This window comes from Centroberyx affinis, unplaced genomic scaffold (assembly GCF_046629955.1).
Source record: "Centroberyx affinis isolate AG114_WGS23_722 - 3 ecotype Tasmania unplaced genomic scaffold, CSIRO-AGI_Caff_v1 ptg001106l_1, whole genome shotgun sequence".
Classification (NCBI taxonomy): Eukaryota; Metazoa; Chordata; class Actinopteri; order Beryciformes; family Berycidae; genus Centroberyx; species Centroberyx affinis.
In genome coordinates this window covers 23,297-40,421 of record NW_027279649.1, presented here as the reverse complement: position 1 = coordinate 40,421, position 17,125 = coordinate 23,297, and the positions used below count along the sequence as shown (strand labels likewise).

At 45.0% G+C, this 17,125-nt stretch overlaps 2 protein-coding genes across 2 annotated transcripts; both read left to right on the top strand.

Annotated features, from left to right (window-relative positions):
* Window positions 1-1,203: 1,203 nt before the first annotated feature.
* mlc1 (modulator of VRAC current 1) lies at window positions 1,204-5,196 on the top strand. Its single transcript, XM_071523696.1, has 12 exons — window positions 1,204-1,294; window positions 1,343-1,476; window positions 1,956-2,045; window positions 2,255-2,308; window positions 2,442-2,543; window positions 2,747-2,848; window positions 3,010-3,081; window positions 3,183-3,299; window positions 3,419-3,475; window positions 4,187-4,309; window positions 4,552-4,713; window positions 5,116-5,196. The coding sequence occupies exons 1-12, from the start codon at window positions 1,204-1,206 to the stop codon at window positions 5,194-5,196; spliced, it is 1,185 nt and encodes a 394-aa protein (XP_071379797.1).
* Window positions 5,197-11,838: 6,642 nt separating this feature from the next.
* On the top strand, window positions 11,839-16,910 carry panx2 (pannexin 2). Its single transcript, XM_071523700.1, has 5 exons — window positions 11,839-12,067; window positions 13,943-15,057; window positions 15,437-15,572; window positions 15,766-15,951; window positions 16,594-16,910. Exons 1-5 carry the CDS (start codon window positions 11,839-11,841, stop codon window positions 16,908-16,910), a joined length of 1,983 nt encoding a protein of 660 aa, XP_071379801.1.
* Window positions 16,911-17,125: the final 215 nt, after the last annotated feature.

The following is a 17,125-nucleotide window of genomic DNA, read 5'->3' as shown; positions in this document are numbered from 1 at the left end:
GCCCTACTAACTCTGCCCCCAGAGCGAGCCCCTTCATCCTCCCCCTCTTTGTCATTCACAGGCCGTCTCCCTTTGGCACAGAGTGCGCTGGCAGCACAAGAGCCATGTGTTTTTGTTCCACGCTTTGAACGGCTCGAAAACTTTTTAGAACTGTTTTCTGAGGAACCTCTGGGTAAGGGAGAGAGAGGGAGAGAGAGAGAAAGGGTGTGTGTGGGGGAGTGAGGAGAAAGGGGGTGAAAGAGAGTGGAAGACAGAGGGAGAGAGATGGGGAGTGGAAGGAGCTGTAGACGAAAACAAGCCGACTTCCATGTGGTGATTTGATCTCAGTTGGTGAAGGATAACTTGTTGGGCAATACCTGGGGGAGATTCTGCTGCAATAGACACAACAACAGGTGAGTGCGGAAGGAAAATACGGGGAGAGGAAGAGGTTGTTAGGGGGTTTACAGGAACTTGGCAGAAGAAACGGTGAAAAAGGGGAAGTTGAAACAAGTGGCGTCCTCTTGGCTCGAGGAGACAAAAGGGAGAGGGTTGTTTTTGTGATGCTGCGTGATTCAAGAGCCTAATGACTGATTTGCTTTCAGTGTAATGCAATTTTCATAGATCATGTTCTTGGATTACCATGTTGGTGCATTCAGATTTCCTTCTAAAATAAAAATTTTGAGATCAAACTTACTGGGCCTCTTGATATTATCAACATATTGAGATCAAACTTTCTGGGCCTCTTGATGTTAGTAGCTGTGGAGAAAACACCCTTGATGGTGAAAATGATCACAGATGAAAGAAAGATATATAAGATAAAAGTTTTAGTTTAAAAAGATTTAGTTTCCCCTTTCAATGACCTCAACTATAATCATGTGATGCTTGAGTGAAGTTTTCTTTGCACTTGCCTTCCTCTACATGGAGGTCAGAGGTCAGGCTCAGCTGCAGAACAGGTAGGGATTCTGTGTCTTGCTCAAAGACACTTCAGCAGGTCAGATGCTTGCTCTCACAGGGCCTGAACCCAGTTCTTCTGGTTCTCTAATCACCAAGCGACCCTGCTGCCTGCTGCAGCTTCATCCCCTTCCTTTGTAGCTACTTTGCCTATTTGAAATTTCTTGATGCAACTTAAGCGTCTGAACGTCTTCCTTCCCCAGAGGCTAATCCTCAGTCGTGGGTTCCCATCCTGTTGTCGAAGGACGCTGTTACCTGCCGCCCGTTTTGGTGATGCAGCGTGAGGAGCTGTCGGCCAGAGAGGAGTTCACCTACAGCCACATGCCCCCCCTGGAGAGGGGCGGCGGGACGCTGGGACGACGGGGCGAGAGGGGGCAGGACAGGGAAGCGGAGAGGAGGCCAGACAGGGGAGTGGAGCGGGACAGGCCCGAGCGGGACAGCTACACGGTGGACGTGAGGGCCAGTGACCTGCAGCTGGCCCAGCCGGAGCCCCTAAAGCACCCCTGCTTCAGCTACAGGGCCTGGCTCTACAGTGTCCTCATAGGGGTGAGAGTAGAGGCGATCAGTTACAAAGGAGGCACACTGCAGGATTTTGGACAGATTTACCTGTTTAGTCCACTACACACAAATTTAAAAGATTGGGGTGAAAGTTTGGATTGGGAGCATCCCAATCTTGAAAATTTGAGTAGGATGGTGCAAGAAATCTTGTTGTGTGCCTCCACATTTAAGGAGAAACATACTCCCATGTGGGATGGTAGTATAGCTCACACTGTTCAAAGGATCAAAGCTGAAATAGGTGTTGCTCTCTCAGTCATTCACTTGACATTCTGTAAATGTATTTGAGAGATTGTTGTTTACATTCAATGCTGAACGAACATGGGCTGAATAAACTGCCAAAAGGGTAAAGAAGAGGGCGGATGAATATGTTAGGGTATAATTGATGATGTCGCTTTATGTCTGTGAGCTGCATGATTTATGTGTGTCTGCATATGTATGTGCATGCATGCATGTGTGTGTGTCTTCAGGGCAGTCTGCTTATCACGTCTGGTTTCTCTCTATACCTGGGGAATGTGTTTCCTGTTGCCATGGACTACCTGCGTTGCGCTGCAGGCTCTGTAAGTGACCATCAAGTGTAATCTCAGTATGCTCACATACCGATATTGCACGACTGTATCTTGTTGCTTTTACATCAGATTGGACTGTCATGTCAAAACATAGCCACTGTGCATAATGTCCAAAAGGCATCTGCTAAACAGATAAATGGTTATACATCAAATCATGTGCTTCATCTGTTTGTTGCCTGTTACTTGTGTATTCTTCACAGGGCGTCCCTGCAGCAATTGCTAGTTTTGCCATCGCTAAGAACAGACACGTTGCAGTAAGTAAGCAACAAACACACCAGTGGCAAACGAGACATAATTATGTTTTAATAGGTTTTTAATTGAAGTTCCTCAGGGGATTCAAGGCGAGATGCTAACGCAGGTCTTGTGTTTTCTTGTTTTTATTTCAAGGTGTCAGATTTCCAGGTGGTGTACGTCTCAACATTCGCTGTGACGACCACCTGCCTGGTTTGGTTTGGTTGTAAACTGGTCCTGAGCCCCTCCGCTGTCAATGTAAATCCATCATAGGTCATCTATTAATATAAGGCAAACTCTTAACTATCCCTTGGTTGTACATAAGCATCAAGTTGTTTCACGGTTTGTCATGCTGTATAGTTTGTACGAAACAAACCATATTTCTCTCTTTCATTTCTCCACTCTTCCTCTCTGGTCTCTCCCACCTTATTTTCTTCTTCCCTGCTTGTCCTCCTGCTCAGATCAACTTTAACCTCATCCTGATGATTTTGCTGGAGGTGTTGATGGCCAGTACTGTCATCCTGTCAGCCCGCTCTGCAGAGGACTGCTGCAGCCACAGGAAGGTGTGTGGGCCTGAGTGTGTGTGTGGATGTAAGTGACTGGTTGCCTTTGGTCTCCCTATTGATGTCTCACATATACTCCTCTCTCCCTCCCTCCCTCCCTCCCTCCACCCCACTCTCCTTCATCCAAACTCCTCTCAATCTTCTCTCCTTCCATCTCCCAGCCGGTGACATATGACAGACCCATGGTTTTAACCCCTGCCGTTTTCCCCACTCGACTCCTTAAGGCATATTCTGTGAGTAGGGACATGTTTTCGTTTTCAGCTTTAATGCATGAGCTGTTTCTTATAGTTTCCAATATGGGCCACTATCAGTCACTGAGGATTGTCTCTCATAGGTGATTGAAGTGATAGTGGGAATCTCGGCTGTATTTGGAGGTATTATTGCACTCAACATGGACGCTTTGCTGCCCGGGCCCTACCTGTCTGTCACCTTTTTCTGGATCCTTGTGGCAGTAAGTTCTTCTTACCGAAGCCTCCTTTTCATTATGACAGAGAGATTGTGTAATTTATGAGCTACTGTCAATCACTGGCTTCACCACATACTTTGTGTCTGATCTTTTATCTGTTGCAGTGTTTCCCTAGTGCTATTGCCAGCCATGTTGTGTCAGAATACCCCAACAGATGTCTGGTGAGCACATCACATTATTTTACTTGTTGCAGCCCCAGTCTTGGCCATTTTTAGTACATTAACAAAGAGCTTCACACATTCTCAAAGGGTGGGAGTGGTGGATGGAAAGTGATATATTTGGAGCTGTCAGACTCTGACATAACTCAAATACTGGTCCATATCAAATGTTTACAAAGACCATACAGATCCTCGTGGCTCAGTTGGCTAAGCAAATACCATGTAACTGCTGTTTCCTGGGTTTGAATCCACACAAGGCCCCTTGTCCCACGTCGTCCCACTGAGTGTCAACTGTCCAATAAAATTCTAATAAAAATACATATATGAAAAAAAACAAACGGAAACTCTTTAACATACATTCAGTAATCATGTTCGCCTGTTACAACCTGTTCTATCAATGGCAATCAGCACTGAAGTGAAAAATGTATTAAATCCAAAGAAATTAATCTAAAGCCAATGGTAAGGGGCTCTTGACACCACAGGTGACGCCAAAGTCAGATTCTGAATGGCGCCTTTAGGTTCTCATTATTTTTAGATAATAATAGATAATCTCATTAAGACAGGTGTCTAAATCCCCGCTGAGGCAGGATAATCTTCATCATTCATTACTAAATCTCTTTTGTAATTCTACAGACTGTGTCTAATCCCTCTCTCTCTCTCTCTCTCTCCTTGATCCCCAAACTTTTCCTCCTTTTTTCCCCCGTTGTCTCCCAGGTGGAGGTGCTGATTGCCATCAGCAGCGTGACGTCTCCCCTGCTCTTCTCAGCCTCCGGCTTCCTCTCCTGCAGCGTGCTCAGCTTTGTGGAGATCTTCCTGCATGACGTACCTACAGCTAAGGTGAATGTACCCCAGGTCTATTATGTGTAGATTTATCGGTGGTACGCAATATGTGTGATTCTGTCCTGCCTCTGCCTCCATTTCAGTACATGACTAGAATTTAGAGAAACTGTCTTATAAGAGATTTCATACAATGTCATCTAATCTCATCCGCATCCGTTTGTGTGTTCGTTATGTGTGTGTTCGTCTATGTGCCTGTGTGTGTGTGTGTGCCTGTGTGTGTGTGTGTGTGTGCATCCCAGCAATCCTATGACATCCTGCTGCTGATTCTGATGGTGCTGCTGCTGGTGCAGGCAGTTCTGACTCTGGCCACTGTGGTGCACTGTGCCGCCTACAAGAGCCAGCTCCGCATGGGGGCTCCAGAGTGGGACGACAGCATGCAGACCCCATCCCACTACTCCGAGGTACAGCACATAAAACACATCCGCACACAAACGCACACACATCATGGGAAAAAAAACACTAATTCACTGTTTCTCTGTGTCTCTATCTCTCTCTCTCTCTCTCTCTCTCTCTCTCCTTTCTCCTATCTCTCTCCATATCCAACAAGAGACTTGTGAGAGTGGAGTATGACAGATTTATTTCCGTTCCGAGGTGTGAGACTCGCCAGCTCTAAGTAAATGTCACTGAAGTGTGAGAACATAATATGTATGAGCTGGTCATACAGTAAGAAACATCCAAAAATGACACAATTGCTGCTTAATCTTCTCACATCATTTACGTCAATATTGTATGTCACCCTTCCCCTCCTCTGTGTTTCTCCTCTTTCTTTCTCCGCGCTCCCTCTTCCTGTTTCGCTCCCTCAGCAGCACGCACCCAATGGAACGCTGCAGGATTTTGACAAAGACAAGGCCTGGAAGGCAGTCGTGGTCCAAATGGCTCAATGAACAGTTTTAAGGGTGTGAGAAGCAGAGGAAGGAGGAATAAACAGCTGTGAGAAAGCTGTGCAACCGGAAGACTACAACCCTGAGACAGAAACGTTAGAACAAAGACAAGAAAAAGGAGTAGAGATTGATTTGGAGAGGATGTGAGAGAGACAGAAAGAGAGGGAGAGCAGGAGAGAGGGAGACAACACAAGAAGCTGCAAAATGAAGAGAGAGAGAGGTTGAAAGCTAAGAGGGACATATAAGATGGGATTTTAATTTGGTGAAGATATGTGCATAGATAAAGCTATAAGCACTGTGTTTTTCTCTGATGTCGGGGTTTTGATACTTGCTTTAACAATCTGCTTACTGTAGGGAAGAGTGGGGTAATTTGTGGAGGGGTAAGTTGAACCACTCCCTGTAGTTTTTAAAGTACAAACAGGATAATTACATTGACATCATATAAAGTATACAAGTATAATTAATGAAACGAGTGAGCCAATGTTCAGTAATAAAAAGGGTATCTAGTACTTAGGCTCAAACAGGGTTTTGTGATGTCTAGTAATGTTTAACGCAATATGATCTTCCTGTTCTATACAATAAATGTGTTCTTTAAACCAAACGCATTTTGGATTCCATGGATGATGCAGTTTTGTCAAAAACATTGTCAAGTTTGTGATATGAGCTATTTGGGATGGGGCAACTATCTATGCATAATAATACATCCAAGTATAAATGTGTCCCACTAGTGCATTATCTAAAATGAAAACTATATGCAGTTTTTGTAGTTTTCTCAAACGGACATCCTAACACATGGTGGCTAAACTTACCTCTAGCTCTGGCTCAACTTACTCCAACCTTGGGTCTGGTCATCCTTTTGAAACAGCAGCATCTATGGGAAACATCCTAAAAACACATGTGGCACATGTTGGTAAAAACAATGGCACATTTCTTTCCCCACAGATTTTCTTTCTCCATAATAAAAAAGTGACTCATCTTACCACTCTCACCCTTCAATATTTCAATAGCTCATTTCATACTGTGAGCTATATTTTATTCAGTGTTAGGCCTATCTGTGTCTCTTCATGCACAGTAGTCTGGTCAGCGGTCACAGTAGTTTACAATAAAAGAACAAAATATTTTTATTGATGTAAGGCAGTGAAAAAAACTTTCTGTTTACTATTAACTGTTTGTGTGCAGCCAGTCTTAACTGCATTTTTGTCTCATTTAGAAAAATAAAATGTTTGATATCAACTGTATGTAAAGATGTGTCTATAGCATTTTATGTCTGGTCATTCCTATTGTGCTTAGTGTTGCACACTCTATTGATCTATCCAGGTAGATAGACAGAAATTATAATAATGTATTATGTAGGCTATTGACAAATCACATTTAAAATTCTTGCATATTCTGACCATATACATGGATTTATGATACAGAAATACACATAGACCGACATCTTATCCCAGGATACATAATGAATATATTTACTGATATTTTTTAACTACTACTACTTTTGTACTATTTTTTTTGTTGTATATGTTAGATTGTGCTTTATATAGCCTTATATATATTAAAAATATAGCCCGGGCCACTTTTTTTTTTTTTTTTTTGTATGGGCTTGTATGGGCTTATATGTTTGTTGTTTTCAACCTCTGAACATAGGCCTATTGTTTGTTGGTTGGGAGATGAGACTGGTGCTTGTGTCATTGCTCTTCTACTAATTTATTTCATAATTTTTTATTTCATAATGCGCTGCCATCAGAGGTTCCTCTGCTCCATTGTTTCAGCACCATGGACAGGAAAGTGGAAACTGCAGAGAACAACACTGATTAGTCAATATGAATCACTGACAATAAAGGTGACCTTTGGCACCCATTCAAAAGAGAAAAGAAAAGAACAAAAGAACAACATATGTCACACTCACTTTAGAATAGAATATGCTTATGTTTCTAAATATGCAAAAATTGGCCAAAGAATTTATTTGGACATGCAGATGACATTCATTGTAAATATAGGCTATAAATGTGCAAATACATTTTTGGCCATGGTTTATATGTGTTCAAACATATTTCTGAGCATATTCTGAAGTATATGTGAAATTTATTTTTTCGGCGTGCTGGTTATTTGATTTTCCCACATATTGCATCCTTTGTAGGTACCAGAGAGCTGCTGCATCGCGTCTCTTTACCAAGTCATCTCCACCAGGATCTCTGCGGCGGTGCCGCGGCGGAGACACACACACACACACACACACACACACACGCATAGAGAGAGACCCTATATTTGGAAGCACACGTAGTGAGGAGCTGCTTCCCTAACCGGCGGAAACCGGCTCGAGGAAACTGACTTGTGGCTCAGTCCAGCTGACGAACATCGGGGGCGCGCCATCTTTGCGCGTTCACTGCCCCTTGAAATCGCAGCCAGAGAGGCAGTTGCACTGTGCATGTTTCAACTTCCCAAGCAGTTGCAAAGTGCCCTATATTAGAAGCAGGGATGTAGTGGCAAATAAAAGGCGAGTAAACCATGATCTCTAGTCGGTGGTCATGAGTAGGCGATAACATATAAGAAATATTCAATTCTTTCACAAAATTATTATTTTATGCTATTTATATATACTTGCCTTAAAATGCTATCTTCATATAACTTAGATCAGTTTAGCACTACTTACTATAGCCTATATAAATACTATGGATTTATGGCATAGAAGTTTATTTTACAAATTAAAAGTGGGTAAACTTGGGTTTAGGCGGGTTTACCCTCCACTACAACCCTGATTATAAGCCAAATCCACCCCACATCCCCACAGATCATCTCCTCGCTCCTGCTGCCTCTGAAGGTTTGCATGCAACAAATAATGCAACTCCGGATAATGGGCGCCACACCCATGAGACACATGAGTTTGAATGACAGACATCCTTCCCATTAGGGGTCCCCACATGTCTCCAGACCTAACCAAAGACAAACTGCAGCACAACAGTGTGTGCCGGTCCCAAATTCATGGATGATGGACAGGCTCATCAGACCTATCAATAGGAAAGTATTTCCGTGTCATTGCCTTGTTAGGTTGCAGACTAAATGAACAGAGGATTTGAATAGCGGTAGGCGATCTTAGACCTGTAGTTACTCACATGCGATCCTGTCCTGGCTTCACGAAAAATAGAATAATCCTAAAGTGTGTCTGTGGCACTCAATAGTGAGTTTATAGTGACATAATTTTATCGCCGATGGCATCACTGTAATGTTCCAGTAATATTCATAGGGACATATATTTTTTTCTGTGATATATGTAGCTAAGGTAAACCTGATTATATGATCGGTTATTTTCCTTAATGAAGGCTACAACATAATTTAGTTGTTTTTCCAGCAGCTCTGCGCAGTCACCACCTCTCCTTGTGAATCGCGCGGTCGTAATCCCGTGTTAATTCGGTTAAGGCACGGGGCTAAGAGCGAAGTGATGTGATGAACAATTGAATCCTGATGTATTATCTCATCCCTTGTTTCTGAGGAAGAGGCAGATCGGGGTAGGGAGGGGGAGGGAGGGAGGAGAGTGGAGGGGAGGGGAGGGGAGGGAGCTGGGGAAAAGGCGGAACAAACCGGTGTGCCCGGATACACGCTGTAGCGGCTCGCCCGCACTGCAGATTAACTCTTACTGTGCCGGGAGATGCAGCAAGACATGGTGAGTAAATTATATTATTTCCTCTCCGCATGCACATGGCTCGTTTTGTAGCCGCGAGCGATAGGTCTGCACCGGAGACGGCGCGTGGGTTTTCCGGCGCTTTGTCACCGATGTGGACAGGTAGACAGCTGATGCAGGTATTGAGCATCATTGAGAGTCCGACAGGAGGATATCCTCTTCTCTCATAGCCTGCACACACACACACACGCAGACGCACACACACACTCACACACTTTAGATGTTTAGCGCCTCGTCTCTGCCTGTTATTCAGGAGCTGTCCGCCGCACAGGTGCTGAAACGGCTCGTACATTTTTTTTGGTCTGCGGACAGCTGCAAATCACTGCAATGTCTCTGATGAAACTGTAGCTCTCTTGGTTTCGATTGGGCTTTTTTTTTCTTCAGTGTCCTGGAGTCACAGACCTGCCAAGTGGAAGCTGTGAGACGCATACTAGTCCAACACGGACTAACTAGGCTATAATGGTGTTCTCACCCTAATGAAAAATCACTATAATGTTTGTATAGGGACTTATAGTCTGTCTGGTACTCAAAAGTGAGGATTTATTGATCTTATTGTACTTTATGATATTTTTCTATCTCCTGTGCTATCAGTGTAATATCCCTTTAAAATATCCATACAGTATTCCTATAGGGACTTACACTGCGCCCTCTTAAAATGTATAATAGGACTACTGTAGTTCTTTTTCATCATGTCAGACATGGTTTCTGGTTCTTACATCAGCCAGGTAAAGGTCTGAGAACAAGTGTCAGACAACCTGACTGGAAGTTCTGCCCAGTTCATCAGTCACCTAATTCATAATGAACTGGAGTTCTGCTGCCTGGCTCCATCTATTTGTAGCCTGCTGTACTGGCCATAGCCAAGTGGCACACTGTAGTAGTCAGGGAATGTGGGATTCCCTCTCTAAACACTGGTGGCACTGGCCAACTGTGGGGCATAATCTGTTGGGCTGGAACAGTGCCAGTGGCTGACAGTCGCCCGTGCAGCCTCAAACAGAGTGTCTAAAATGTGATACTGCCCCTTTAAGTTGACATTATGTAAAGTTGATTTTTCTCCTCTGAGCTTCCTTGAGAAAGTCTTTGAGGATCTGGACAAACTTCTCTTGGTTGTCACCAGGCAATGTGTTGACAGAAAACTTCTACTGTATATTCTGTATCCAAGGACATCTTGTCATCTGATTCATATCTATGTTAAGTAACAGCAATTACTGCATCATTTCAGTGATTATATATGCAGCTCTGAATAACATTCAATTATAACCTTTTAAAGGTAATTATCTTCTTATGATGACTGTTTTGATCTTGCTCACCATGCGGGTGAGAGTGCTGCAAGCCATCCCACTGACCAGACTATGCTAATTGTCCCCTGTGCTCATTAAGCTGCGTGGTGAGGTTCCACTCCCCAAGATATTAAGTATACTTCCCACCCCCGGACCAGAGGGCTGGGCTTCTGTGTGAGGGTTTTCATGGACGAGAGGTGTTTCTGCATAACAAGAGAAGACTGAGGGAGTTAAAGAGAGAGAGGGAGGGAGAGGAGAGGGTGACAGAGCCAGTGAGGGAGAAGGAAAGAAAGAAAGAAAGAAAGAAAAAAGAGAGAGTGGGGAAGGAAAAGGGTGAAGACAGTTGATGGGCTTCCCATCAACTGTCTTCACCCTTCATGTATTTCACACCCCTCACAAAGGACATTCACATAACCTTCATGTGAAATGAGCATGCCGCAGCTAGCTGATTCCCCCCTCGCCCTGCACATTAACCAGCAGTTACACACACATATGCACACGCATGTACATATGCATGCTTATGCACACGCACACGCACACGCACACGCACACACACACACACAAACACAAATACAAACACACACACACACACACACACACATCATAACAAGACCTCCACTGGCAGGTGCCTGGGTCCACCTGCCATCCCAGTGTGAACATGCTGTTCCATAGAGATAATGACCACCTAGGAGTCCAGTGGGGGGGAGGGGACGAATTTTGCAGTGTCCAAAATAAGGCTACAAATGTCATGGCACCAATATTTAATATAAAATTTGTCAAAATCACTGAATAACTCCAGAATAAAATCTGTTTTTAATCACTTCTAGGTTAGCATTCTCTCCAGAGTATAAATTTGCCCTTTAGTGTCCTTGTTTGATCAAAGACAACCCCCCCCCTCCCCACACACACACACACACACACACACACACACACCCACCCCCTTCAGATGTGACCACACTCACACACTCCACTGGCCATTGAGTGAGTATCAGTCGCACACAGCCGCATGATAGAGGAAGATAGGAAGAAGCAGGGAGCTTGCTGAAGAAGGTGCGAGAATTTAAATTCACACTATGGCTCATTTGAAAGCTGGTTGCACTAATGTCTGCATATTTTCCCACAACTGGCATCTTGTAGCTCTCTGTAGTAGGTTACTATGTGTTTTCTTATACTCACTTAATTTATAAAAAAGTACATACTGTGCCTTCCTAACAGTGTGTCTGTCTTTCAGGAAAGGACTGGTCAGAGGTTCCCTTGGCCAAAGCTCACGTGAAAACCCATCAGCCAACAATCACACTCCCTGAGGATCGCAAGGACGCCTCTTAAACTCAGCTCATTATTCAACCTGCCATACAGAGTGTGGACTGAGGCCAGGCACAGAAGACAGAGGACGAAGCACAGGGATGCGTACAGTAGAGACGGAGCGAAGAGTGTTCTCCTGAACATTATGTCTTTTCCTCTAGCAGAGGGGCGCAGTCAGAAATCGTAGAGAAACCACAGCACTGGAGAAGACAGACCACATGTCCTGGTCCATGTGTGGTGACAGGGGCTGAAGCGGGCCACACATCTTTTGTGTATGTGTGTGTGTGCCTGTGTGTATGTGTGTATCTGACTGTGCGGAGGAGTGTTTAACCACAGGAGGGAGCGTCTGGTCTCTCCCCAGCCCAGCGGGGGTCGACGTGTGTGTCCCGGATGCAGAACATCCTTGATCAAAACTTAGACATGGCCACAGCTCTGCTCGCTGGGGAGAAGCTGAAGGAGCTGATCCTGCCGGGCTCGTCTCAGGATGAGAAGGGTGGGGCGCTGGCCAGCCTCATGGTCCAGCTCAAACTGGAGCTGCCCTTCGATCGGGTCGTCACCATAGGGACCGTCATCATCCCCATTCTGCTCGTCACCCTCGTCTTCACAAGGAACTTTGCAGGTGAGGCGTTCAGCCACTAGAGGGGGTTTGTTGGCTGTCCAAGTTACATCAGCAGCAGCATCTCACTTTGGACTGAGGCACAGTTTGTATAGTGTGTTAAGTTGAAGCATAGGTCTATAAGGGTTTTGGAATTTGCACATACACTGCAGTGTTTCCTCTGTATTAATTTAGCAGTGGTGCGCCACCACAGCAAGGACATTACCGCCACTGTTAGAGAAAATCTGAAAGTAATGTGAAATGAAATAAAATGTAGCCTAAGTATCATCTAAAACTAAAATACATGTAGTCCAACTGTTTTAGATGTAATTATTTTATTATAATAAAAAAATATTTTTGGCACTACCGCCTCAACTTGAAACATAACTTAGACGCAAACAACAACGGATATGGAACAAAATAGAATTATCCCCTCAAGCACCACAGCTGCATAAAATTACAGAGGAAACACTGCACTGCACTGTCTCCTAGAAAGCAATGGAAACTCATGGACAAACCTCACGTCTGACCACAGACCAGAGAATTACAGTATGTTGAGGAAGTCCTTCAAAATGAAACACACCCAGTGGTTTAGTGCAGGCTTAACCATGCAGTGCTTTTGTGTCTTCTGTGTGTGAGAGATCCGTGTGAGACTAACTACAACAGTGAAAAAAGAAGGGTGAGAGGGAGACTAGGCAGGGAGGGAAAAGGGGAACAATGGAAGGCAAGTGCAAAGGAGGGACAGAGAGGCAGAGCGGGGCTAGAAAGGCTAGAGCAGAGAGCAGGATTGGTGAAGGGAAAGACAGGAGGGAGACAGGAGGGGAGTGATTATTGGGAGGGGGAAGAGGTAAGTGGTTGGAAGGGAGAGAGGAAGAGATGGGTGGGAGTGATGTTAGCTCACTGCTGAGTCAGGGTGTCTGCAGAGCAGCATCAACTAGCTGTGACTGAGCATTTAACTTGAAAGCTGAGTGTTCACGCAGCTTTTTGGCTATTCGCTGTATTGTGTGTGTTTTTGGCTGGACCGCAACAGCGGGGCCAGCCCTATAAACAAGAATGTCTGTCTCACTGACTGACTGAGTGATCAAGTTACACCATTGGTCGACCAGAACACGGTCCAGCCATATACTAGGTTTTCTCCTAGTCTTGTTTTATGATAAATCTAAAGCATGGTCCCACAATTTATGGATGACTGACTACAGATAGCACCCTGTGTGACTGTAACAAAGTGTTTGTGCCATTGCTCTCCTCATTATCCATACCAGAAAAAAGGAAATGCTGACTAAATGCACATGTAGGAACTGTTAACTTTCAGAATGTTTTTTCCCCCCAAAATGTTCTTATTTTTATCTGTAATCTCAGACCTTTAAACTCAGTACACCGTGTCCCAGATGCTTAGTCCAACACCTATTAAATTGAATTCGCAAGTGGACCTCAGGGCCCGGCTGCAACGCTGAACTACTCAGACCTGTGAAGTTTGTTCCACTGCTGCACTTAATGAGTACAGGACTGATAGAACACAAGTTTGACTGGGGGGAGTGTTTTCACTTCCTCCGTCTGAGCCAGTCAGACAGTCTTATCATTTGAATAAGCAGTGAGAGTATTTTAAAAGACAGTGCAGCTCTTTTTTGCTGTAGAGATGAACAATTCTTAGAGATTCTCTGAGACACTGATGAAAATGAAACAGACTGAAAGAGATTCAAGATTCTTTGCAGAAGAAACTGCACTCATTGAACCTTTTGAATGATTATGACTTTTAGAAGGAGGCTTAACATTTAAACTGGAAACATATTTCTTTCAGCAGATATACTTAGATTACATTACATTACAAGTCCATCTTCCATCATGTTAAAGCAATGTCTGCTTACCTGGACCAATGATTTCCAATTTTATTCTCCTCAGAGGAATCCATATACTGTTACACACCACACAACTTCACCAGAGACCAGGCACTGTATGCAAGAGGCTACTGCTGGACAGAGCTGCGCGATGCTGTACCTGGGGTGGAATCTAACCTCCGGCCTTCACTGTTTGAACACAAGTTCCTGCCCTACGCTCTGTTGGCTTTTGCTGGCATCATGTACATTCCTGCTTTGGGCTGGGAGTTCCTCGCCTCCACGCGGCTCACTTCAGAGCTCAACTTCCTGCTCCATGAGATTGATAATTGCTATCACCGAGCTGCTGAGGGCCGAGCCCCGAAGATCGAGAAGCAGATCCAGTCCAAAGGACCTGGCATCACCGAGCGAGAGAGGAGGGAGATCATAGAGAATGCAGAGAAGGAGAAGAGTCCTGAGCAGAACCTGTTTGAGAAGTATCTGGAGAGACGAGGCCAAAGCAATTTTCTGGCAAAGCTTTACCTGGCGCGCCATCTGGCTATTATCTGCCTCAGCTCCATCCCCATCTCCTACCTGAGCGCCTACTATGCCCGCCAGCGGCAGAATGAGTTCACCTGCGCCCTGGGCGAGCCTCCGGACACTAGCAGCTACCAAGAGCTGAAGCTCAGCGTCAACTGTAAGCTGCCCGCTGTGCAGCTGCAGCGCATCATGGCGGCAGTGGACATTGCTCTTCTCTGCACAATGAACCTCATCATCCTGGTTAATTTGCTACATTTGTTTGTGGTGCGCAAGTCCAACTTTGTATTTGACAAGCTGCATAAAGTTGGTATTAAGACACGACGGCGCTGGCAAAAGTCTCAGTTCTGTGATATCAACATCCTGGCCATGTTCTGCAATGAGAACAGGGACCACATCAAGTCGCTCAACCGGCTGGACTTCATCACCAATGAGAGTGACCTCATGTATGACAATGTAGTCCGGCAGCTGTTGGCTGCCCTGGCACAGTCTAACCATGATGCCACACCCACTGTGAGGGACTCTGGGATACAGACCATAGACCCCAACATGGACCCCTCTGTTCTGGGAGTGGGAGAGCTGGGAGGAGAGCCGCTGGTCATCAAACGGCCCCGCAAGAAGATTAAATGGATCCCATCCTCAAATCCTCTTCCTCAACCATTCAAGGTAAGGCAATCACCAGTTTCCATGTCCACACAAATTGATATTTTAGTTGTAATTCATCAACATTCATTCACACATCAGTGACAGCAGCAGCAACAGACCTAACCCACTGTGCTCAAGAAACAGAGCACCACTTAGTGTGGGGAAATGTTCAGTGGAGCACAGCGATTCATATCAACATGTATTGAGATGACTTAGCAGGATGCTTTCAGTTGAACAGGCCCTTCGCAGGACAAGCCTCTCAGCAAGAGTTGTCAAAAAGTGGTGCTCATTTAGACTAAAATTTAACTTACTTTGCTTTATTCACTGACATTGGTTATTTGAGCTGTACTTGGCACTATAATATAATGACCTGTTACTGTTTTTTCTGTCCTTTGTAAAGGAACCCCTGACCCTCACACGTTTGGAGAATAGCACCAAGCCTGACAAACCCAAACCGCTCAGACGAAAAACAGTGGCAGACAACTTCATTGCCCCACTTCTGGATACCAAGAGCACACAGCATCCTCCCTCAAAAGGTATACAGCACTGTGAGTGTGAGACAATGAAAAGTTAATTAACATTTCAAAAATAAAGTTGTAATATGATAAAGATTTGCTATTTCAGTGTTGGTGAAATGGCAAATTTTCTCAACTTAATCACACATCATTTGTTGACCATCTGACTGTGTTCTAAATCCCCTGAAGACAATCTTTTAAATTTGAATTTTAGATTTAAGTGGGATAGAGAAGAAACATACCCGCAACTTCTCTCTGGACGTCCACCCATACATGCTGACCATTCGTAAGCCCAAGGTGGAGGCCACGATCACAGAACCACTGCCCTCAGAACTCCCCATGGATACAGTGTACATTGAAGGCACACACACTATTGTCCATGTGTCTGCTGCAATTACAGGTAATCTCTCTCTCTGCTTCGGGGCAGAATTTATCACCTCGACATGCCTGGTCCTAAACAGACCCTTTGAATCTTTGACCCAAAGTGTCTTGCTTTGATGTTGCCTATAGTGATTGTGCCACTAAGAACTCTTCTGCCCTCTGTGGGGCATTTATCAGCTAACAGAACAACTCAGCTTACTTGTGAACAAAAGAATGAACTAGATGTCCCATCCAGCTGTAGTTCACTTACTGAGTTAGGTCCAAACGATGGGCATCAATATTTACATTTGCCACACTGTTGTACATAAGGTAAATTCCAAGTGCTTAGTAAATTAATGGTGCTACTTACCCTCGTTTGAGTGACATATCTGGCAACTAATGAATCCCGACTGAAGCACATTGTTCAGCTCTATCTCAGCTTTCTAGACTGCCACCGTCCAGCTAGATGTGAGGTCTAGCTCACTAGGCTACACCTTGGGAGCCAGACATAACAATATTCATCCTCACATTCTCCCTGTGCAATTATTGTTGATGTTTGAAAGAGCACAGGAGATTTCTGAGAGAAGTGAGCCACTTAGGCAGGAGATACGTATGTGTTTGCATTTGAGACTTTGGGTTTCTCTTCCTCTCCCCTTACGGTATCTCATGCTTGTCTCCTCAGACAAGAAGGTTTGCACTCCGGAATCGACCAACACTGCCTTTTCCACAGTGACCCTGCCCACCACTACATACGTGAATGGTGTCAGCCCCAACCCACCCTCCAGTGAGGACCCCCTCAGCCCCAAGCCCTCCCCTCCCACCAGCGAGCCTCTCACCCAGCCGGAAAACCCAGAGTCTCAGCCGCTACCCTTAACCATAGCCCCTGCACAGCTGCTCAGTATGCATCATACTCTCTTTGAGAAAGACGAGGAAGAGGGAAACCGTAGAGACAGACTGGCAGAGAGACCTGGGGAGCTCATCGCTGCCGGGGAATGTTGAAGAGGAAGAAGAGGAATGCTGAGCAAGTTTCCTCTCTGAATTTGTCCTCCCCAACACGACACTGCGCACATGACCGCCATGCCAATCACCTCCTACCAACAGCCACCTCTTCTCTTTGAATGAACAACTCACACACTCCTGCGGTGGGTGGATTGGACTGACTGATGAGCAGAAACGGGACAGCAACAGAAACAGAAGGAGAACATGCCGGAAAG

Coding starts and splice junctions, on each gene's coding strand:
- mlc1 (XM_071523696.1), top strand. CDS start 1,204: ATGCAGCGTGAGGAGCTGTCGGCCAGAGAGGAGTTCACCTACAGCCAC. Junction 1,477..1,955: donor TCTACAGTGTCCTCATAGGG/GTGAGAGTAGAG, acceptor GTGTGTCTTCAG/GGCAGTCTGCTTATCACGTC. Junction 4,714..5,115: donor CCCCATCCCACTACTCCGAG/GTACAGCACATA, acceptor TCGCTCCCTCAG/CAGCACGCACCCAATGGAAC.
- panx2 (XM_071523700.1), top strand. CDS start 11,839: ATGCAGAACATCCTTGATCAAAACTTAGACATGGCCACAGCTCTGCTC. Junction 15,058..15,436: donor CTCTTCCTCAACCATTCAAG/GTAAGGCAATCA, acceptor TCCTTTGTAAAG/GAACCCCTGACCCTCACACG. Junction 15,952..16,593: donor TGTGTCTGCTGCAATTACAG/GTAATCTCTCTC, acceptor TTGTCTCCTCAG/ACAAGAAGGTTTGCACTCCG.